A 23331-nucleotide genomic window follows, 5' to 3' on the forward strand; every position below is an offset into this window, starting at 1 on the left:
TCTGTAGGGCTTTCTTCTGACACAGAAAGAAATGTAAATATATTACTTTAAAGTTTTCAAAACTGAGAGAAAACACGCCAGGTGCAGGTCAGAGTAACAGATGGGCAGGCAAAGTAAATGCATTCAGAGAAATCATGAGGTCTTTGATCTAGTGAGAAGTTGTAGCAGTAATAATTAGTTGCAATAACTGTAATAGCAGCAGGTGTACTAATATAGCTAAAAGTAAAATTTAAAAAATGAGTTATCAGAACGACTGAGACCATGCTGCCTGTCTTTACGCATGCGCAACGCGCCATTGAAGGGAATGGTTAGAGAGGAGTGAGCGGATCGGCCGTGAGTTTCCACGAAATCTGAGATTTGACTCTGATTTAATCCGCGCTTCACTTTATAGGGTATAAAGCTGAGGTTTACGGACGTCGGAGCTTTTCCCAGTCTTTCTTTAAAACACCTGCTGGAATTCATAAGGATAACCTAGGCGGTGTGCAGGACCCGCACAGACCCATCGCTGGCCCCTGTCAGCACGGCAACTTGGGGACAGAGGCAGGGTTCGTCTGTTAGCCGCTACACCAGCTAACTCCAGGTAAGCGTAAAGTGGAAGGTTTGAAACACTAAAAATGAGTTTGTGTTTTTAAACTACAAAGACCTTACTCACCAAACAGTGTTTTACTACTTGTGAGTGATCACGTTGCTGCTTGATGTCGTGTGCGGCGGAACTTGCCACAATAACAAACACGTCTGCTAACCTCACGGCTGCACGCTACGTGCTATCAACAGTCATCTGTGCTAGCTGATATTTTGGTATCGGGTAGCTAACGAACTACAAGAGAAGTGGCTTTAATTAAAGCAGTTATATCCGGGAAAGCGCATCAAAATAAAATTACAGGCAAACGTGATTAATATATGCACCTAAGATATACTTTGATCCCTCTACCTTTCTCTGAGAGAGTTGTGAATTTTTGTTAAAAAAATAATGCTTTGTGGCTTGTATGGCCAACTTTTAATGCGCTGGTAGACCAAACCATTGTTGAGTGCCCAACCTTTAATTTTGAAGAGATTGTGCGCGCATTTCCGGTTACGTCTGCCAATTGGGAGTAATTTCCTGAAGCTTCCTCCTGAACAAGCGGCAGCCAGACTGGCGCCGCTAGTTAGCTGAGCAGCTAGCGAGCACAACAACTTAAACTTCATTTTTACCAACGAATAAAAAGCCACGGGAGTTTGTAAACTCGGTTGTGGATATACGGAAAGATTCTTCGACATGTCATTTGTTTGTTGGTGAGCTAGCATTGTCATTATGCGGCTAAAAACTTCTTTTTTCTTTATAAGGTTAGAGTTTCTGGTTCACACCTGCTGCCAGCCACCCAGACTCAAAACAGAAATCCTGTTTGTTTGTTGTTGTTTGGGGGTTTTTTCTTGGAAAGCTAATCTGTCTTTTGAATTAACAAGGCAGTAACTCAACAGAGAAAATGCTGTTAAAATGTTTTGTCTTATGTCTTTATATTTACCTACTGAGCTGTGCAGCACCATATAGATGTTTCACCATATAGATATAGATGTTTCAAAATGACTTAAAAGCTGAATCAGCTTTTCAGTTAAACTGATTTCGTTTGTGGTTTTCATTTTACTTTCAGAACTTGTCACCAGTCTCATTAACAAGCACTGCTGAATTGTGACAGTCTCTCTGCCCTGACATCTTGACAATGAGGTGAAACCGTGTCAAAAAACACAAAAAACAAACCGCAGTGGGAAAAACATTAGCCGAGATGTCCATCACCAACACTCCTACCAGCAATGATGCCTGCCTCAGCATTGTACACAGCCTCATGTGTCACAGGCAGGGCGGCGAGAGCGAGACATTTGCCAAGCGCGCCATCGAGAGCTTGGTGAAGAAGTTGAAGGAGAAAAAAGACGAACTTGACTCTCTCATTACAGCTATCACCACCAATGGGGCTCACCCGAGCAAGTGTGTGACCATTCAGAGAACACTTGATGGACGGCTGCAGGTATTTAAATATAAAGGCTGTTTCTGCTTAACACATCAGTGGTCATGAGGTTTTACACATCTATGAAAATTGCCAAAGATAGCACTACTTGTCAGACATGAAATAGTATTTCTGCACCACCAACGTAATTTGCAAAGAGCTATTATCCAACAGATTTGGCAGATCTCAGCATGGTGTGCAGTGAGTTCTTAAAGAAATTTGAGGAAACTGGACAAGAGGAGGACAAAATACGTGGCAGGCCTTAAAACTAAACTAAGGAATGGCCCTTAAGATGAGCCATCTGCCAGAAATGGTCTCACTGGAAGGGAAACTGGGGCGGAAAACTGGGCTGAAAATCAGTGGCAACAGGTGAGAGGGAAGAAACTTAATTTGATATTTTTGGATCAAATTGTCACTGATTTACACAGTTGAGATCAGGAGAGAGGTACAACAGTGAAAATATATAGCCATCTGTAAAACACAGTGGAGACCATGTCATGGTTTTGCACTGTCATCATGTAAGTTTGAAAATTGCATGAATATATTCTTTTTCCCCAGAGGCCCATAAAAAGACATACATGGGCCAGTAAAACGCTGATCCACTGACCCTAGGGCTTTTAAACTGGACGCTAACATCTACACTGTCAGAACGTCTGTTATCTGCAGCAGGAAACGTCACATCAAAGTGCAGGGCAAACCTCAGAGAATGCTGATATGCTTGCTTTTCTTGAGCGCACCCGCCACATTTTCCTTTAAAGGCTTACAAACACACATACTCACTCATTCACTAGCACGTTTAAACATGCCGACACACAGGTGAACGTATACCTAATGTAATTCATCCAGTCAGAACTCTTTTTGCCTCCTGCTAATGTAAAGACTTCCAATAAAAAAAGAGGAAATTTTTATGCCTTAGTTTAGGTTGTATGTACCTTCATTTATTTGAAATTGTTGATTGTCAATGGATTTTTTATTTTTTTTCTTTGTTTGCATTTATAATCATTTCTTTAAAAATGTGATTTTAATATGACACATAAATGCAATGGTATTGTATTTACAGATATTACATAAGTTAAACTATTAAAAAATCGGTGTCCGTTTGAGAAATATCAATAAGCTACACAAAAGTTGACAACAGGCGTTCTTTTCTGTTTCTAGTATGTGGTTTAACATTATCTTTAAGCTCAGCTCCAGCTGGCAGCAAATGTGTATAAATGAATTAACTCTGTTCGCTGTTTCTCATTGTTCCCAGGTGGCTGGACGTAAAGGCTTCCCTCATGTAATCTATGCCCGGCTGTGGCGCTGGCCTGACCTGCATAAGAATGAACTGAAGCACGTCAAATACTGCCAGTTTGCCTTTGACCTCAAGTGTGACTGTGTGTGCGTGAACCCCTATCACTATGAGAGGGTGGTGTCTCCTGGCATAGGTGAGTAATGTTGGTGAGGTTCATTTGGGATTTGCAGTTGATCCAGTTATAATCTGAGTTACAAATTTGGCTACCAACAGTTAATAAAACACAATTGTTGACAAAGTTACTGTGAAGCATTTCGCTTTTATTCATTCTTTTGGTAGTTTTGTTTAAAAAAAAAAAAAAAAAAAAAAAAGTTAATACTTGCCTGATGAGGTATTAATGGATAAAAGGTTATGTTTTTATTGTAATACCTGTGCTGATTTTTCTAATATTGTCTCTGACATATGCCCTCCATATGATAATATTTTAAAACTAAAACTGAAACTAATACAAAAATAAGCCCAAACTAAACATTTTCAAAAATAAAAAATAAACTGAATCAAAAACAAAAATTAAATTAAAAAAAAAAAAAAACACACAAAACTATAATAACTCTGGTCAGTAACACAGATTGTAGTTTGACATCTGCTTTGCCGCCTTAAGTGTTGTGGTATTTACACACATCTGCATACACATGAGCATCTGGTGCTGCCAGTGACCTCTTCCACCTGTCCTTTCTCTCGGTGTGCAGACTTATCAGGACTGACCATAAACAGCTCCGCCGGGCACACCTCATCCATGATTGTTAAGGATGAGTTTGATTTTGACGGACAGCAGAGTGTGTCCTCCATTGACGGCGGCCACTCCCTCCAGACCATCCAGCATCCCCCAACCAGTAGTCGGCCACCACCGTCGGAATCATTTCCAACTCCAACTCTGCTCCCGCCCCCTGAGCCCTCCACCTCTGCCTCAACGTCATCCTTTCCTGCTGTTGCTGCTGGATCAGGCAGTAAGATACAGTCATTAAACATCACCTCGTAAACTTGTTTGTCAGTCTGAACGTTTCATACAGTCTGCTTCTCATCTTTGAAAGTGTGTTGCACTTTTTGGAGTTCCTAGTCTTTGTCTGTCCAGCCTCAGATCTGACTTCAGTTCTCTCCTCAGATGCCACCTCCACCTGGCCCAGGAACGGCTTCACTCCCACCATACCCCACCACAGCAACGGGCATCTACAGCATCACCCTCCTATACCACATCCAGCACATTACTGTAGGTACACACGGACACTACAGCTGTAACTGTTTATAAAATCACAGACTTTTCTTTGCAGAGCAGGTGATCGCTGACATCTCTCTCTTTCTCAGGGCCAGTGCACAATGAGCTCGCCTTTCAGCCTCCTATATCCAATCATCCAGGTGAGGAAACACAACCCACCCACCCAAATACACAAACCTTGTTTCAGGGGTGAATATAATAGAAAGTCTGGTTTTATAGTATCACACTTTTATAAATGTAAAATGTAATTTGGGTTTTCTTTCATTATATACTCATTATATACTATACTTATACTCAAAGATAAGAAAGTTTATGTAGCCTTGAGGATTAACTATGGTTCATTTCTATTGATGATGTGAAATCATTGATATCTTCTTACCTCTGTTTCAGCTCCTGACTACTGGTGTTCCATTGCCTACTTTGAGATGGATGTTCAGGTTGGGGAGACATTTAAAGTGCCCTCCTCATGCCCCATAGTGACTGTAGACGGCTATGTGGACCCCTCAGGAGGTGACAGGTTCTGTTTGGGCCAGCTCAGTAATGTACATCGCACTGAGGCTATCGAGAGAGCAAGGTAGGCACCAACAACAATGATGAACTGAGATTTTAACATGTTTTGCTTGGTTTGCGTTTTTGTTTGTTTGTTTGTTTGTTTTTTTGTATTCTTTTTTACAGATTAATTGCATCAGTTTTGGTTAAATGTTTGAAACTGAACAGTATCATATGTTACATACAGCCATGTGAAAAACTAAATGCACCACATCATTCAACTGTTTACCAGCAAACCACCTTTACCAGCAATAACTCAAAGTAATCATTTTCCGTGTGACTTAATCAGTCTCTTACATCACTGTGTAATTTTGACGCGTTCTTCTTTACACCTTTGATTCGGTTTGAGATTTGTGGCCATTTGTTTATGTGTAGCTCTCTAAAGGTCCTGTCACAGCAGGTCTTGAGTATGGTGTTCTTAAGTATTGGTTTTCTTGAGTATTGGTCTTGAGGTCTGGACTTTGGCTGGGCCAAGTCCAGATCTCAGTCATGCTGTTGTAGATTTGCTGCTGTGCTAGGGCTCATTGTCCTGTTGCATGACGACCTTTTAGCCAAGCTGTAGTTGTCCTACTGATAACCTCGCTTTTGACTTTAGAATACGTTGGTATACAGGGGATTTCGTGGGTGGCTCATTTAGAACAAGGTGCCCAGGTCCTGTGGTTGCAAAACACACCAAAATCCTCACCCGTCCACCACCGTGCTTGACTGTTGTTATGAGGTATTTGTGCTAATATGTTGTTTGGTTTTTGCCAAATGTGGTGCTGTGGATTATAAACACAGTCTAAAGGACATTCTTCCAGAAGTCTGGCAGTTTTTTTCATATAAAACTTTGCAAACAAATCCGTGCTGCCGTGTTCTTTGTAGAGAGATATTTTCTCCTGGCAGCACTTCCATACAAGCCACACTGTTTTGAACGTCATGCTTAGATGAGTGATATGTTTGTGGGTTCTTTTGTTTTGTTTTATTTTTTTGCAGTTTCTCTGAGCATTGACCTTGAGGCCAGGGAAGATTGGCAGCTCTCTTGAATGTTTTCTACTTGTTAATGTCTTTGACACTGTAGAATGAAAAACTTCAATGACCCTCTAACTCTTCCCAGATTGATGGACAGCAGTAATTGTTTCTCTAAGATCACTGCTGATGTCTGTCCTCTTTAGTATTGTCTTGTCACAAACCTGGATGCTCCAAAATTTCTGCTTTTGTCAAGGTGGTCACATTTGCTGGTGATCAAAAAATAAAGTCCATTTGATGAATTTCTACGTACCCTCTTAATTCATATGGATGCAGTAAGACTGCCAAGAGAAAAATAATGTCTTTTCACATGACTGTAGGTAGACATTTCAGAAGAATCTGTTCTTCTTATAACTTCCGTTTATGCCTTCCTGTTTATCAAAGAGACCCTTTATTCTACCGGCATGAGAAGTCATTTGACTTGAAACCTAACATTTGGCACATTTTGCTACATTTTAAGCGATGACTTGCGTATTTCCTGTAAATGTGACAATGGGTGTTCTGTGGGTCATGCCATCCTCAGCTATAGATTTAGGGAAGTGAGGAGTTGTATAATAGAGGAATATCAGAGGAGGCAGCTGAACGCTCCTATAAACATGAATTTTACAGGAATAATTTCAAACATTTACCTCTGAGGCTGAATGAAAGTAGATTTTGGAATTGCTGTTGGGTCTGTGTAAATATGTGTCCACATCAAAAATGACAATCACATTGTGTGTTTACCTTTGAAATGATCTATGGATCCATGCCTTGTTTATGTAAATCTCCTAAATTTGCGAGTGCAAAGCTGACATTTATAGGAAGTGTACACCATGTTTTGGAGAAAGTCACTCCAGTTCATTCTCTTTCTCATGTTTTCCTTCTTTTCTGACAGACTTCACATTGGTAAAGGGGTCCAGCTGGAGTGTAAAGGCGAGGGAGATGTGTGGGTGCGATGCCTCAGTGACCATGCTGTGTTTGTTCAGAGTTACTACCTGGACAGAGAGGCGGGCCGAGCCCCCGGTGACGCAGTTCACAAAATCTACCCCAGCGCTTACATCAAGGTGAGGCCACAGGTTTCAGTCCACAGCAATTTTTCCTGTGTAATAAACTTGTCAGTTTTCATATTTTTAGTTTGAGAAATGTAAATAAAAACAGTATTCAGAGTGTCCTCTGTCCCACCAGGTGTTCGACCTGCGTCAGTGCCACAGACAGATGCAACAGCAGGCTGCTACGGCTCAAGCAGCAGCAGCAGCTCAAGCAGCAGCTGTGGCTGGAAACATACCTGGACCTGGATCAGTAGGAGGGATAGCTCCAGCTATTAGTAAGTACAGCGACTGCAAATACTGATGCTATGAGCAGAAATTAAATCAAAATGATTTTATGGACTCCTGCTCGGTAGACTCTTGACTACCCCACTCCAAAACTGAAGCTGGAAATTGGATGTGTTAGTTTTCATATAGATATAATCTGAGTGTCTGTAGATCCAAAACCTCACAATATTGAGTTTACTGTCATCTAAGTAAAAGAAAAACAGTCATCTGAAAAACATATTTTGATTTAAAAATGTCCTTACTATTAAGTTTAATAAATAGCTCCACTTGTAGTTGATGAGAATCACTTGTAAGCTCACCTGAAGACTTTTTCTGGATATTACCTGACGGAGGTGGACAGGAGAACACAACTGTTTGATATAGTCAGCTCAGACACAGAATTCTCTATGATTGCTTTTGGGGATATTGCTTCTGATAGTCCATTGAGTTTACAGCTAGTGGTTTTCTTGCCTCCTGCAGGCTGTGTACTAAGCACACTACCCCCGTTGCTGTGCTCTGGTACAGAGACATGGTAACTTCAGACTTGTTCCCAACATTGTCCCGAATTGAATTGCCTGATTGAGGGGTGCATTTTGGGTTTGTTTGTTTTTGTCACACTGGTGTTAATTGTGGCTTTCTCTGTCTCCTGTCAGGTTTGTCAGCAGCAGCTGGAATCGGTGTGGACGACCTGCGGAGGTTATGTATTCTCAGGATGAGCTTTGTTAAAGGCTGGGGGCCTGACTACCCACGCCAGAGCATCAAGGAGACCCCCTGCTGGATTGAGATCCACCTGCACAGAGCTCTGCAGTTACTGGACGAGGTTCTGCATACTATGCCTATAGCAGACCCACAGCCTCTCGACTGAGATCTTTTTAACGGCAGCATGTTACTGCAGTATACCTTGGCAGTGGAAAGTCTTCCTCTGTGAATTGTTTTGGGTAGAGAAGATGAAACTGAAGCTGTCCCACATGAATAAATACTTCCAGTTGTGCATTGTGGCCCCAACTTTAGCTCGTGACACTAAAATCAGCGGAAGCCGTTTATTAAAAATGTTTATCTACATTTTTGATAGATGGCTTTAATTTGGAATGACTGGAATGGCTTAAAAGTCACACAGCATCAAAGTATAAATCACCAAACATGCACAAGGGTGACCTGCAGACCCCATTAAACTGGAATGTACACCAACACAACCACCCCACTACTGACTGATATTAAACTCACACACAGGCAAAAACGTGTGTACTACTGGTTTGTGTTGTGTCAAGTTTCATTCAAACTGTTACAGACTGCTTTACACCCGGAGAAAGGCACAGGTTCATTCAGCTGTCAGGCTGAATAGCAAAGCAGCAGCACCCCGTCACTCAGAGGAGGAAAACCCCTCGACACCAGCTCATTTCTCACCCATCCACAAATGTTGCAGGAGAAAACAACATGCCCCCGTGCCTGAAGACTGAAACATCTCTGTGGACTTGGGTTTTTTGTTTGTTTGTTTTTTGGTGTGCTGTTGTCAAAGTACAGGTTTGGACTTCAAGTGATAGGTGCAAGTCTGTGCCCATGGATGTCCCGATATCCTAGTTTTCCCAGTTATTATACAGTGTGCTGTGCAACCAGCAGAACACCTGGCTTACGTTTTGAACAATAGTTTTTCAGGGGTGTTGTGTAAAGTTCAGGTATCCAGTGGGTAATAGATTACACCAATCAGTAACAGCAGTGAAACCACCTCACTGATATTGTGTAAGTCCTCCTGCTGCTGGTAAAACATCTCTGACCCATCGTGTGAATGGGCGTGGAGTCCTTAGGTGTCCCGCATTGTCTTGCGCAGGGCTTTTGACGTCAGTTAAATCTGTGAATCGTGCGTTTTCGGCAAAATCACACAAATACTTTCGGATCGGGACATGAGGAGCTTGGAGATCTTGTGGCGGGGTGGTTTATCATACTAGAAGAGCCTTCTGTCATGCTAGATGTTACATTTAGATGGGCGTCAAAGTAACATTCATACAAAAGCTCAGAGTCAAGATTTCCCAGCAGACGATTGGTTTCTCAAGAATAACTGAAAAATAAGTAATAAAGTTTGTTAGCTTAGCACTTCAAAACCAGCGTTACAAAGTGCTTTACACCAGACACACACTGCACATTACAAAATCCACATAAGCATACACGAATGATTCATTTCTGGCAAGAGGCTTTTGTAGGTGATCATTCAGTCTTTTTTACCATGGTCGCCTCCCATCTGTTTCTGACACACCTTCTATAATACCGCCATGATACTCTGGCTCTGTACCTCCTCACTTTTTTGCTGAGAACACAAAGAGAAAAGCTGAGATTCTTTTGGTACAATAAGATGAGCAAAGCAGAGGCAGACAGCTAATCTTTATCTATGATGTGCCTGCAGAATAATGAGCAGGCTTTGTTTTGGCAAACCAAAGCAGTTAATACTGAGAAACGGTATAAATGTATGATCATGACAGCATGATGTCCAGTCATTGGCAGCTGTTTCTCAACATCTGTTAACTGAAGTTTCTTTAATTGGATTTTGAAGGCCTAGACCTAATTGCACTTAGATACCTTATGACTTGCAGCCCACTCATTTACTACTTGATCCAGGTCACCTGTGTATAGCTTACCCACAAAGAGAAGGCGAGTTTAAGGCGGTTCACAGCAATATTGATATATTTTCTTGGTTTTATTTTTGTTACCTTTCTTTGTAAATTTTTAGCACTTTACTTTTTTTTCCTCAATATAATTCAGTAACCATTGTTTTGAGGTGGTGAATGAACAGTAGAGTAAATAGGCTGGTTTATAGGTAACGTAGACTGTGATCAGGCAGCATCGTGTGATGCAGCATTGGGACACCTTTTTGCCCTCTCACTTTTCATTTAAACACATCTTAGTTTTTCTTTTGGCTTATCAGACTTATTTTTCCTCTTCTTTTGATTTGCAGTTTTGTTTTCCTCTTTAATCCATGTAAATAACTTTGCTTTTGAAATGCATGTCAGTGTTTGCATGAATTTTAATGTTAAAGACAGCCCTTTTTAAAAAGGAGTGATTCATTTGTTCTGCATTACACGCAAATTATCAGTAGAAACCAGCACCTGCTGTGTATTGGTGTTTGCGTGTTCTAGTAAAGGCAAATAGAGGGAATCTGCATAGACGTAAGTTACTCAAATGATCTAATGAATTTATGTAAAAATTTTAGCATGTCCTATAAAAAAAAGGCACCTTGTAAAGACATAAATCTAACAAACTAGTCCTCTGGTTATTAGCGGTCCACCTCTAATAAACGACCACTTCGCTCGCAGGTTGAAACCTGAAGTGGGTGAAGTATGACAAACTATTCAAGAAAAGCGCGTTTGATGGATTCCGTTGCACTGTTTGATGCAGGTTTTCACATGTTGATCACTCACAACCATCAGCTCATTCTTGTTATTTTAACACATCAAACCTCCGCTCAGTCATGGCTTCATGAAAAGGATTTTTCTTCACAAATGTCCGTCTGTCCTTTTATTCTTCGTTCACAGTGATCTTCACAACCCAACAAGTAACCATAACTAAGCCGTGGTTTGCTTTCCTCATCCCTGTTTGCATTAGGTCACCGTAATTTTGAAGAGCTGTGTTTAAAAATGTTAAAATCTTGACACTTCTTATTATGGATCTAATCTATTGCATGGCAGGAAACGGGATAGAGAATTTATGCTGAAGAATAGAGTCTGTTATATGATGTTGTGCTTTAAGGTGGAGAGATGTTTTTATATAACTTGCAGTTATTATAGGAGCCAAAAGACAGCTCAGATGAGTCGATGCTGACTACTATGACAAATTGCAGATATAAAGTTTACCTGTATTTCTTATGTGAGAGTCTATAATTAAAAATGGCCTGATATTCTCTACACAGTGTCCTGTTCTGTTTTTTTTCACAGCAACATAAGAAAGCAATAACTAAATGAGGGGATCCTTAATGAAAAGGGCTGGATAGACACACAGGAGTGTACAGTTATACCAGAGCTCAAGTTGAAGTTAGGATAACACTTTGAATTTCAACAAAGAACACAGGATTGAAAAGCTCAGCTGATGGCTGTGTTTCAGTGCTGCTACCTTTACCGGCTCCACTTTTGCTGATTCCTCTGATCTAAAGGGGTGATTTAAGTCTACAAAGAAGAGTTGAGGAGACTTGAGCTAAAAGTTTTAAAAAACAAGTAATGAAAAATATATCAATCAAGAGAAGGGTACGTGGGTATGCCATGGCACACAATCATTGGAGACACATATGTGGAGAATATATGACACAACCAAGACCTGGATATCCCTCCAAAACTGATGGGAAGACTAGAAGAAAACTGGTCCGGAGGCTGCTGAGAGGCCTACAGCAGCATTAGGGGAGCTGCAGGAATTTCTGGCAAGCAATGGTCGTGTACTAAATGTCTGAGCTGTCGTGGCAAGACGCGAACTTGTCCAACCCTGAATAAGTTTTGCAACCGTGTACACCAGCTTATTAAAAAGCATGTGGGGCCAAGGTGTTGAACTTTGTAGCCATAATTCCTACAGCACTGCACATCACCAGAAGGACACCATGATCACGGTGGTAGCGTTATGCTTTGGGGCTGGTTTTCCTCAGCTGGGACTTGTGCTTTAGTCAGGGTGGAAGAAGTTTTAACACAAGAAGACATCTAAAGATAAAGAGCAGTTTTACCTTTTACTGTAACAAGTTAAAGCATATAAGAAACAAAATAATGACTTCAACAAAGAAGATTAAAGATTTGCAATACCCCATCCAGTCAGAGCCCAGACCTGAATCCCGCCTGTGTCCTGGAGATGCCCTTTGCAAAGAAAAGTGGGTAAATATTGACCCCACCCCCTCATTCAAATGCACTTTTGCTATATTTCAGATATCCCCTCACTCTTCTTTTTGCTCTGTTGCACCCATTTTTTTCCATGTTCATTTGTCACAGAAGACATTTGGACAACAAATCAAGAAAATTATTTTTAAAGAATATCCATGAGGTCAGAGGACACAGCAGACCCTGCCTTATTTACACCTGCGCTTTTCCAACTGTCATGGCTCAAAACTTCTCTGGCGACAAGCATTCTGTAAATACACAGTCTTTATAATACCAGCAGAGCAGCATCCACTTGAGCTGATGTTTAATTAAAAAGAACAGAAGGCACATGTGGGTGGGCTTTTTCAAATTTACTGCCTGATGAAAACTGTTATGTATATCTTTATGCTGACTATAAGTTCAGTCGTGCTGCCTCTAATATCTTATTTCTTTCTGTACAAGGCTGGATATTTGAGTGGTGTGAAATAAATAAAAGAAACACAAGTACAAAAATCCCTACGGCTAATGTAAGCATATGGAAAAAGTAACATAGAGAAAGCCATAAAAAATGGATGTAAAAAAAAAAAAAGCTCCAACACTGACACACACTGTATTTCTATTTTTTGCTTTATCTACAGAGATGATGGAGGCAAATTATGCTGTGCTGTGTTTCCAAACTGGAATTTCTAATCACAATTTCTAACTTCACCCTAGTCTGAGCAGCAGAATTCAAAGAACAAAGTCTTTGTGTTATTTAACGCTTACCCAACTCCATATCAATATTTTTTTCAAAGGCTGCACTTTGCATCTTTCTTTTTTCTACAATCTTGATCCAATAACTCAATTTTTGCAGATCCTGAGGGACATTAATGCTCACTGGTGAGGAGTGTGGTGCTGCTTTCATCAGGAATGTATGTTAAAATGAAAGCTTATTCTTGCCACTGGTGGGAAAAATACCTTCTCATAAGTCTCATAAGAGTTTCAAGGTTACCATTCCAAAATTTCAACTTAGAAGTTTGAGTTGAAGTTTTGAGATAATAACTTAAAATTTCAGTTGAATCTTCCTACTGAGTCGCAAAAAACATCCTTCCGTATGTTGTAATTCTGATGAAATCTGAACCCCTCATGAAAACAATCCCACGGGATTTATGAAGAAAAGAAAAAAATGACAGCAGTCTGGCATGGCTTTAAATGAAACCGTCTTTATTAAGTAACTTTAATATCAGAAAAATAAAACTCTTAAATTCTCTTTACAGCAAATATATAATATCAGTGCTTTGGCCACAATAACTTAAAAGGCCGTTATAAAATATAGTCTGCTTTTAAACTCCTGACTCAATTTGAAAGAATTTATATGCCATAAGACTCCCCCTACATATACATAACAAAAGTAGTAAAATTAGCAAATACTTTGAACTGTTGGTACAGCTTAACAATATATGTATTTATATAGAGATAATCTAAGATACATTTTAATAGTATACCGTTCTTAATTTGGTGGTGTACAGACATGACAGGCAGCTTGGATCCTTGGCCTTTTTACAGTTGCAGTGTGATGCTTTACATTGGCGGTAAATTATGAAGACATGCTCGTGATGCACATTCCATTTTCCACTAGGTTTAAACGGCAGCTATCAATACTATTATGATCAATACTGTAAACTAATACCTAGACTACAAGCAGACAGCACTGACACTCTCCTGCGTGGAAACATGTCTGCGTTTCCAACTCTTCATTCACTTAATCACTCAGAAAATTAAAAAAAGAAAAAAGAAAAGAAAAAAATTTACAAAAATCTTATTGTAAACATTTTAAAGATATATATATATATATATTTATGTATATATGAAATGTAACAAAATAAAAATAAGTTCTGTATATTTATCAGTCATTAACAGTAATATTATATAATACATACACAAAAATGTAAATAGATTCATATCGATAAACTGAGGGCCGACAGTGTATTGCATTCCCTCAGAGAGAGAAAGACTAAAAGGAGATCGGCTGAGAAAACAACGGGACGGATGGATGACCCAAAGAGGGGGCAGAAGCGGGACTTGTTTGGTTGCATTTTGTTATGAAAGCTCAATGATCCATGGCCAAGATGTTGGATATTAAAAAGAAACGGAGCAAAGCTGTGTAAAAACTCCCAAATACTGTTTACAGCTGGAATGCTAGAGGGACTGCAATCCAATGTCCACACACCAGAGAGACAGCATTGACCTAATGTAGTGCGAGCGCAGTCCGAGCTGAACTCGTTCCAGTGCTTCCCCCTTTTAAAAGTGTCCGTGAGCTCATTCAGTCCTGTAATAGTCTAAAGACACAGATATTTAAAGCTAAGATTTGAGATGATTCTCATCCTTTTTGTACCATATCTTTATGTTTCAGAACTATATATATATATATATATATATATATATATATATATATTTATTTATTTATTTAAAAAAAATAGATGGAGAAGGTGAGAGGACAAAAGTCAATAACATGCCTGTCCCGGCTAGTCAATAGTGTGATATGATAAAGGGGAAGCTCTGTGCTTTGTAGTGCACAGGACGACAGCAATTGAGCTGGTTAGAGGTGAAGTGTGTACCGTTAAAACATCTCATTATAGCAAGAACTGAAATGTAATAGGAATAAAACACTTAAAATAAACAGACGGATTATTTCTGTCTACAAGTTTAACCCCAAAGTTTGTTTGTTTGAAACCCGAGAAGCTTTACTTATCTAGTGCTTCGTGCTGAGATGAATTTTGCATAGGCCTGGCAGAAGAGACGTGGGATTACAAAAGTGAAGCAACGAGCGGCCTTCATCTCAGTTTTACATCCCATTGGAATCATTTTCCTGACTTCCTACCGAAAAGCTGTGAAGAGACAGCCACGGGGTGGAGCCGTCCAAACGAGTCGACATTCAAGTGAAAGAGAAGGATATTACTGAGATGTCTACAAAAAGAGAAAAGAATCAGTAGCCTGCCTGTACAGTACAGGGATTTGTTCCAGATCACAGCTGTCTTCATAGTTTCAGAAAAATCTCTTTTTTGCTCCCAGGTGAGATTTAAGTAAGAGTAAATACTTCTACAACAGGGAGGAGGAATGTTTCCAAAGGTACAAGCTGTGCATATCTGTTTTTGGTTGAAAAACAGCACTTTGTTTCCATACGAGGTCGTAACGGACATATAAATTAGAAGTAAATAAACTGAGGTGGGGGTGGGGAAATGTGACAACAGAAATGGACAAAATAAGAAAGTTTGGTGCCAAAAAAGATGATAGCAACGCTCGATATAAGCTCGGCAAAATAGGAAGCGAAAGAAAGCGTCCTCGTGAGACAAGATTTGTTCAGCGAGGAGCGTCTCGGGAGACTGAACCTCGACAAATATATTAAGACTTCGGTCTGTCAGCTTGTGTTCTTTTGAGCCCGAAAATCTGGATCTGAAGATAGTGTTGTGAATTAATTACAGGCTTCCCAAAAAAAGGCCACAAGTTTGTTTAAAGACAGAGCAACGCCATGTGTCCGCTGAACCAGTTTACTTCTGTTTACACTCAGAGTGGAATTAGGCACAAGTTTACCGTAAACAGTTTGTAGGTATAAGTGGAAAGAAACGTGGCGATACTGAAGCGGTATCTCAACCCCAAAAGTAATAAAAAAAAGTTACTCACTTGTCGGTGTTATTCTGGGAAAAGAATAAAGAAATGAGGCAACGAGAGATTGCCATTGGAGTGCGACAACTTTCAAATTGTAGTTAATAAAGTAAAAACACGCCGCGAGGGTGTGTCCGTGTGTATTACACTGTTATTATATTAGCAGTGCTCAAAACTTCTCATTCAAGTCCTACTGAATGTAAACATCCTTTTTAAAGACGTGCAGGTGTGCGCCGGTAGCCTGATGATATTTGCACCAATCATCTGGGAAACATGAATTCTGAAAAGACGACCTACACTGTATCAGATTTACTGCATTAACTTGTTTTTTGTTTGTTTGTTTGTTTTTTTAAGTAACAAGAAGAACACTATTTTTTCTTAATCGTCTAGTTATACGGTCACATGTGGAACTCATGTAAACTCATTTGCCTCTACTTTTTTTCTTTTTTCTTTTTTTTACTTAAAATAAAGGCAAAGGGTCTTGGCCATAGTTCAATGGATAAAAAAAAAACAACTTTTGAGATGTAGACAAAAAAGGCCAATAGAATTCAAAATCAATTTAAAACGAATAAAATTATAGGTAGATACAAAAAAATAACAATAACTAAAGATTTTAAGGACAAACAAAGAAAATATGAATCAAAAAATATATCTATCCCAACACCCCCCTCCCCCATCCCCCCAATGCTACATAGAGGGTTTCGAACCCTCTCGTTGATCAATCAAGGAAGAAGACTTCACAATACCAGGCACGTGAACGGGCTCAGCACACTAACCTATGCCCTAAATCAGCATCATTCCTTATTCACCTACTCTGCTTCACCAGCTTAAAGAAAGCCATATGAGAATTACACTTAGATACTGACCTGGGGTCAGTTTTGTATTTCCCTCCCCTACACACACGTCATGAACCATAAGTGTTGGGCAGGCTGATCTCTAATCAGTTATAAAGGAAATTAAGGGAAAAAAAGAGAAGAAGAAAAAAAATCACATATTGCGAAGCTGAATGGCCTGGGTGGCTGGGGACAGACACTCAGGGCACACAGCGTCTGGACCCTGGCATATCTGGGTGGCACAATTTAGACAGAAGAGGTTATGGCCGCAAGGAACCAAGGCAGCGATCGCCTGGTTATTCATACATTGGACGCACAAATCCTGTCCCCTCCCTGTTGATCCGAGCCCCAGTCGATAGGCGAGCGAGGATTCGGGAGGGAGGAAGAGGAGGCGGTGCTTTCACTTGAGGAGGAGAAGGCTGAGCTGTAAGAGGGGAACCTGTGGGCGTCGAGAGCGCCGGCCGAGCCAAACGGCCCTCGGTGAACGCGCTGGGCCTGAGGATGCTCCAAGGCGTCGGTCCCAGAGAAGGTTGGTGAGAGCCGGGGTGTCCCAGGCTGGCTTGTCTGGAGACATCATAGGTGTTGAAGATTAGATAAATGGAAACCATCAAAAAGTTTGTTAAAATTGAGCTATGCAGGCATATAAGTTCGTGAGAAACAACATATTAACTTAGCATACCAAGTTTTATGTCCACCATCATTTTTTAAGGGATTTCTAATGTTATAACAAAATCCTTATAAATGCAGTTCTGAGCCTGCAATTTGCATATCAAACTCCCCCTGCATGCTGCTGACCATAAAAAGACTAAAATAAAACTGCACAGGAGGCCATAAAACTGCAGCTGTTAAATTCTCTTACCTGAGACTGAAGAGCATCAAAGGCCTGGAGGGGTTGGTGGTCCACAAAGGGGCTCCAGATGTGTGGCTGTGCAGTAGGATGTGACGAATGGGCAGTGGAAATGGTTAATGGGTCAAATCCTGAGGAGGAGCCTCCACCTCCCAGCCCAACCAGCTCCTCAGACCCCACGGGAAGAAGGCCCTCGCCAAACCAGAAACTTGCACTGCCGCCATTGCTGTTGTTGTTAGCGTTGGCATTAAACGGACCGGTTGGGCTGACGTCTGCCAGTCGGTTGCCGTTCCCGCTGCTATAAAAAGAATCGGCTGAGCTGGTGCCGCTGCCCAGGGAGCTGGAGCTGTCGTTGCGGTAGTTGGAAGACATCCTGGCGCCATTGTTGATATTGCTATTGACTCGCTGAGTACCGGTGATGTTTAGTGGCAGCAAGCCACCGCCGCCTGGTGATGATGCACCTGCCTGAAGCCATCCAGCCTCTCCCAACATAGCCGATGTCTCGAAGCTGACATCTGTCCCGTTGAACTGAAAGTCATTGTTGTCTACACCTGGAGCCTCGATGCCCCCGCAGGTTCCGGTGCGGAGAGCGATATGGGCCTCTATCTCCTCCCTCGCCCGGTCTACGTTTTCCGGCATGCCTGTAACCTCGAACACTGGCTCTTTGTCCCGGCTCGGCGTCACAATGTAGGTGTGGGTCTGCTGCTGAATGCGTTTTATGGTTGCTCCTGAAAGATATGACCAGACCAGCTCTTTCACTCAAAACATGAGACACAGACGTCGAGTACAAAGACTCGATCAACGTTCTGCTCACTTTGCTACATGACTGTCCGTTATAGCTTAAAGTGGCTATAATATGTTCATTTTCGCTGTCATTATAATCTACATTACCCTGAGCTTTAATTCAGGTTCAGCCCCTCAATTTCACTCTTCCTTAACGCGAATAAAAACAAAGAGTCTGAACAGGAAGTGGGTGGGGCTTAGGTCCTCACAGTCAGAGGAGTGAGATGGCTGTATTGGGAATATACCCTCCCCCCTTTGACATCACACAAATACAAAAGTAGAAAAAGGTGCTTGAACAAAAGTGTCACCTAACCTTAACCTCATGATCAGAAACTTTGTCCATGTTTAATTTGAGCAGCCACCAATATAAAGCAAACAAATGGCACACATTCATTTTTTAATAGCTGGTGGTAAAAATCTCAGCTAAAGTAATAATAGTCGATCAAAATCTCAGACTACAACACTAACAGCTCTGTGTACTTGTTTATCTTTTAATAACTGCAGCTTGACAATCTGACAAAACAGGCCAAGCTGAGTCACACAGAAACTGCAGTCACAGCTAAATACTCAAGATTTTAGTCATAACGACAGTATTGTGCATTTATGGCAGTTACACTTTTTTCTTGGTTGTTGTTTTTTTTATAGATTTTTTTTTTTGTTTGGGCAGGACAGGAGAGAAGCTGGGAGAAAGACAGACATAATTCAAAAGCGGGCCTCAGCATTAACCTTGTAGCATATGCATCACCGTTGCTCAACCCAGTGAGTCAAACCAGCGCCCCACACTCAGTTCTATTTAATCATTGTGTGTGTTGCTTTGAAAATGGAAACAGCACAGCTGTGCAATAATTACAGTGCTCAACTACAGGCTGGCCTACTGACTCACCTGGCTGAAATCCACACCACCTGACCACAACACTGAACTCAGATCTAATGTGGAAACCTTATCAAATGACAATACTGTGTTTTTAACCAAGAAAAATATCCTGGAGTGCATTTTGTTGCTTGTAAATACTCCACAGCACACTTCTCGACTCTGTGTTTGTGTGACGCAGTGTTTCCTCCTAAGTTTTCAACTCCAGTGACTCTTTTTGACACGTCACCACTTCCTCTACAGGTATTATCGCAAGGACCGTTGCAGGTTGGTTTAACACAAAAAAAAAAAAAAAAAAAAAAAAAACACAGCCCAGAGCTATTTGACACACAGCTGGTAATGTCAACAGGGCAAAGAGTTAAAGACTCCAGTGAGCAAATCATAATCAGCCTCAGGGCTTTTTCACACACAGGTGCTAATGTGTACAAAGACTAGCTAAGAGCGACAGGGAACCTTCTGGACTTGAGCTGACGGATATCAAGATGCAGAGGCTTTTAGAAATACAGGATATCCATTAGACAACACAGAAACAGAAGCTGTTAGATGTGGGGCCTGATAGCAGAGCTACAAATCTGTGAATAGTCCCATAGTGTCTTGCCTATATCATCCAAAAAACACTTTTAGTCTGCATCTGGGAACATGAAATTTGTTTTTCTGACTCTTTTTGTCCTAAATTGCATGTTTCACACCTTTCCTGCCATCTATGCTAAAACAACATATAATTAAGCTAAAGGGCAATTCGGATTTTTGTTTTAGAGACTTTCTTTAGAACTATGACTTCCAGCAGTTACATACATGCAAACAAAACAAATTAAATACCCACCTTTAGGACCCACAACCAACCCAACAACACGATATGGTACCCGCACCTGTACAGTTAAAACGATAAAGGTTAGCTATACACACTTTAAAATACAAAACACAACAGAGAGCCTTATTTATACAACAATTTTGCCTGGATGCTGACACTAATAACACCGAGTCATCCTAACGGTTGTTCTCAACCCCTGAATGACATTTTTTTTTCCCATTTAAAGTCAAGCTTGCTGACCTGAATGGTAGTCCGTCCAGGTAAAGCCGGAGTCCCGAGGCTGGCTCCTGCAGTAAGAGGGCCCGTCCTGTTCCGAGAGGCTCTGATAAGGGAAAAGTGCTCAGCCGCAGACAGGATCTCCCTTTTAGCCATGGCCACATCTTCTTTACGTCCTGTCACAACAAAGACTGGCTGTTCCCCCCTCACTGGTGTCTTAATGTAGGTGTTGGTCTTGGCTCGAAGCGCCTTGATCTTACAGCCTGTCACAGGGACAAGTTAAAAAGCACATAAAGGAACCACATTAACCTGCACAGATTCAACATTAAACTCTTGAAACTCTTCATCTCCTAATAAACTAATGAACTAATAAAAGATCATGACACAAGCACTACAGCACAGGTCTCCAGTCATTAATGCCACATAAAAGTTGCATAGCTTATAAATTAAATATTCCATTCTGCAGTGGTTGAGAGTCCAGCATCATTACCAGAGCCATTTCCTGTTGTTGTCAACACCGCAGTCTGTGCACCATCCCCCAACTTACTCTCAAACATAATCACACTGCCCTACTAACCCAGCCCAGCCATCTATGTAAAGTTTATATAAAACAAAGACCACATATAAGGGTCTAAGAACATCGAGGGGATATTTAGCTGTAATCATATCGGTTATGTCACGGAGCTAACTATAACCTGCAGCTGATGTGGCAAAGGAATGGTGTCCGACACACCGGCTGCTCTTTATGCCCTCTCCTCCGAGACAAAGCCCAGGCTGGTTTAGCACAGCAAAGCACGGCTACGGGGAGGCTCACTGACAGCATACCCGTGATACAGGCGAGCTACTGCACCGAGGCCACAGAGTGGGTTCTGGAGACTAATAAAACTTTAGTTGTAAACTTTTTTCAGGGCGTTGGGCGAGGGTGTTGTTGTTGACCCAGTTTGAAGGGGGAGGAATGCTAAGCTAGTAGCTGAGTATGCCACTTTTCCTCGCGACAAAAATATATATTTTTTTAAAACTATAACTTAGTTTTATCTCGTTGCTTTTCTGTTCCACGTCTTTAATTAATTAGAGGATAAAATCACGATTCTTTAAGTTCCTTTATTTTGCCCCTTATTTCGGTCCTGCCTAACTCTTCCCACAAAGTTTAGTTTAAACTCCGTTAGCACCTTAACGTTAGCTCCACAAGCAGTCGAAAAGAAAGCGACTCACCCTGCCTGCCCACGATCTCCGCGACGTGCTCCGAGCTCGGCACGGCCACACACTCGGTCGTGTTTACGCTCTTACGCCGGTTCAACAGTGATGTCTCGGCCTCTCCGTAATCCGGCTCCCCGAACCCGCCGGACGGTAGCATCGTCATGCTGTTAGCCGGCGGGAGAGCGCCGCCGACCGCAGGATCGTCCCGCTCGTCTCCGTTGTACAGCAACACAGTCTCGATGTGCTCCATCCCGGAGCTAGCCGGCCCAGAAAGGAGGTGTTGGTTGCGGTGGTGGGCCTGCGTTAGCAACGAGGAATCGGTTGCAACTAATGGCTCCTCCTCGTCCTCAGCCGCTGCCGTTTTGTTCATTTCGTCTCCTGAGGGCGGACGAGGCAGTGGCAAGGGCTTCAAGTCGAGGACCGTACCGAGGAGGCTGAAATGGGAGACCGAGGAGAGCGGGAGATGGTGAAAGGGGAGGCTCTCGTCAGCTAGTTCGGGCGTCTGGCTGTGAGCGCCGTGCTGCTCGTCAAGGCCCATACCGGCGAAAGCGTGCAGGAGCGGCGGTGGGACCTCGGACTCTCCCTCATCGGCCTCCAGCAAAGACGTACTACTCGGCATGATGCAAGTCTTTTATTGATATTGCCGGTAATCGTTATGAATAATGAATGAAATTTATTTGATTATAAAAAATAAAAATAAAAAAGCGACCAGCGCCTGTTCGTTGAAATGTGTGGCTTTGTTTTGTCTTACGGCGCTCCTCTTCTCTTCTTTATTGTGGCGTATTTACAGCTGGCTTTCGATCATTTGGTGCATTACTGCCCCAAGTGGTATGGAGTGAAAATTACGACGTCGAGCCAATGATTTCAACATTCAGAAAAAGTTGAATATTTTAATGGTGGTCCAATGTGTATGATGAAAAAGTCGTCCCCCGTTCCTTTCCCTACACATACTTTCTCCCACTTTCGTTTAAACTCTAGTCTTTCCTCTTAACCTTTGACTGTTTTTGATAACTTTCATTCGACACCTGCTTCATAATGCATTTGATATATTTCCTGCTTAAGCCAACCATTAAATCCATCTGACTGATTTCTGTGGCTTGTTTTGCTTTCACTGCATACACACTGCTTGTTCATGTGAAGCTTGTTTTCAGGGTGAGATGCAATTTCACAACTATCAGGAAGATGCACTCAACATGTATTATGAGGGGTGTTGTGTCATGGGAATATTAGAATGATACAACATCTGTGGGTGTTGGCATGAGTTACACCCCCAAAAGTGGTAAATGAGTACATGTATATTAGATGTGAGAGAAAGACATTGTGGTGTTTTCAGTGTGCATTTTGTTGGTATAAAGATCGAGAGATAAATATAAATGCTTATAGGGATGGGATGTAAATGTATAATGAAGGCATGGAGAGTTTTTATTAGCAAGGCAAGAGGAGCCTAAAGATCGATGTAAGTCTGGCTCCTTGCCATAACATCTCTAAGTGGAAAAGTGCAAGGGTTTGAAGACAACTGTCCTCAACTTACATTTAAAAGGTAAGCCTGCTATGAATAGAATGATATAGTTTTGTTTTTAATTCTTACAAAGCACAGCAGAAATACTAATATGTACTCAAGACCTAAGGCAGTAATACCTTACCAATATTTCTTTTTCATGATTTCAGGGGTTACTTTGTAATGTTCAACTCCAGCAAAAAATTTGTTAAAAATAATTTTTTTCTATATATTTGTTTTAAACACACAGGGAAAGAAGATTATTAGCGGGCACGATAACCTTTAAAATTTAAGTCTACTACAAATTGTGAATGAAAACTATCCACTAATATTTAAGTCGGTCATTCATTTTTACACCATACAGAAAGGACCCAAAGTAGAGCTCAAAGTAGTTTGGGAAAGTGGTCTAAATCCAAAATGCAACTGAGACAACGAGCCAAAGTGTTGTTCTAATAATAAATGAAATCAAAATTTTCCTTTC

At 41.2% G+C, this 23331-nt stretch overlaps 2 protein-coding genes across 3 annotated transcripts; one reads left to right on the top strand and one right to left on the bottom strand.

The window, feature by feature from the left end:
- The first annotated feature begins 268 nt into the window (after positions 1-268).
- Positions 269-11223, top strand: LOC100700558 (mothers against decapentaplegic homolog 4). Of its 2 annotated transcripts, none has more exons than XM_013271852.3 (10): positions 269-580; positions 1629-2000; positions 3232-3406; positions 3963-4220; positions 4376-4480; positions 4576-4626; positions 4877-5060; positions 6918-7086; positions 7208-7346; positions 7989-11223. In XM_013271852.3, exons 2-10 carry the CDS (start codon positions 1761-1763, stop codon positions 8198-8200), a joined length of 1533 nt encoding a protein of 510 aa, XP_013127306.1. In that variant the 5' UTR covers positions 269-580; positions 1629-1760; the 3' UTR covers positions 8201-11223. The 2 variants fall into 2 exon arrangements, with proteins under 2 accessions (XP_013127306.1, XP_003446107.1); XM_003446059.5 differs by lacking the exon at positions 269-580 and adding an exon at positions 1093-1272.
- Positions 11224-13332: 2109 nt separating this feature from the next.
- On the bottom strand, positions 13333-22411 carry LOC100695396 (RNA-binding protein MEX3B). The gene is made up of 5 exons (XM_003446124.5): positions 21368-22411; positions 20180-20418; positions 19952-19997; positions 17487-18202; positions 13333-17191 (listed from the first exon to the last, which is right to left on the bottom strand). The coding sequence occupies exons 1-5, from the start codon at positions 21969-21971 to the stop codon at positions 16928-16930; spliced, it is 1869 nt and encodes a 622-aa protein (XP_003446172.2). The 5' UTR covers positions 21972-22411; the 3' UTR covers positions 13333-16927.
- Positions 22412-23331: the final 920 nt, after the last annotated feature.

Source organism: Oreochromis niloticus, linkage group LG12 (genome assembly GCF_001858045.2).
Source record: "Oreochromis niloticus isolate F11D_XX linkage group LG12, O_niloticus_UMD_NMBU, whole genome shotgun sequence".
In the NCBI taxonomy this organism is placed as follows: domain Eukaryota; kingdom Metazoa; phylum Chordata; class Actinopteri; order Cichliformes; family Cichlidae; genus Oreochromis; species Oreochromis niloticus.

Bases quoted from the DNA above. Each gene is read 5' to 3' on its own strand.
- LOC100700558 (XM_013271852.3), top strand. From the start codon at position 1,761: ATGTCCATCACCAACACTCCTACCAGCAATGATGCCTGCCTCAGCATT. The intron at 4,481-4,575 runs GTAGGTACACAC...TCTCTTTCTCAG, and splicing joins ACCACATCCAGCACATTACT to GGCCAGTGCACAATGAGCTC. The intron at 7,087-7,207 runs GTGAGGCCACAG...CTGTCCCACCAG, and splicing joins ACCCCAGCGCTTACATCAAG to GTGTTCGACCTGCGTCAGTG.
- LOC100695396 (XM_003446124.5), bottom strand. From the start codon at position 21,971: ATGCCGAGTAGTACGTCTTTGCTGGAGGCCGATGAGGGAGAGTCCGAG. The intron at 20,419-21,367 runs GTGAGTCGCTTT...TCCCTGTGACAG, and splicing joins GGAGATCGTGGGCAGGCAGG to GCTGTAAGATCAAGGCGCTT. The intron at 18,203-19,951 runs GTGGGTATTTAA...CATATCTTTCAG, and splicing joins GTTGGTTGTGGGTCCTAAAG to GAGCAACCATAAAACGCATT.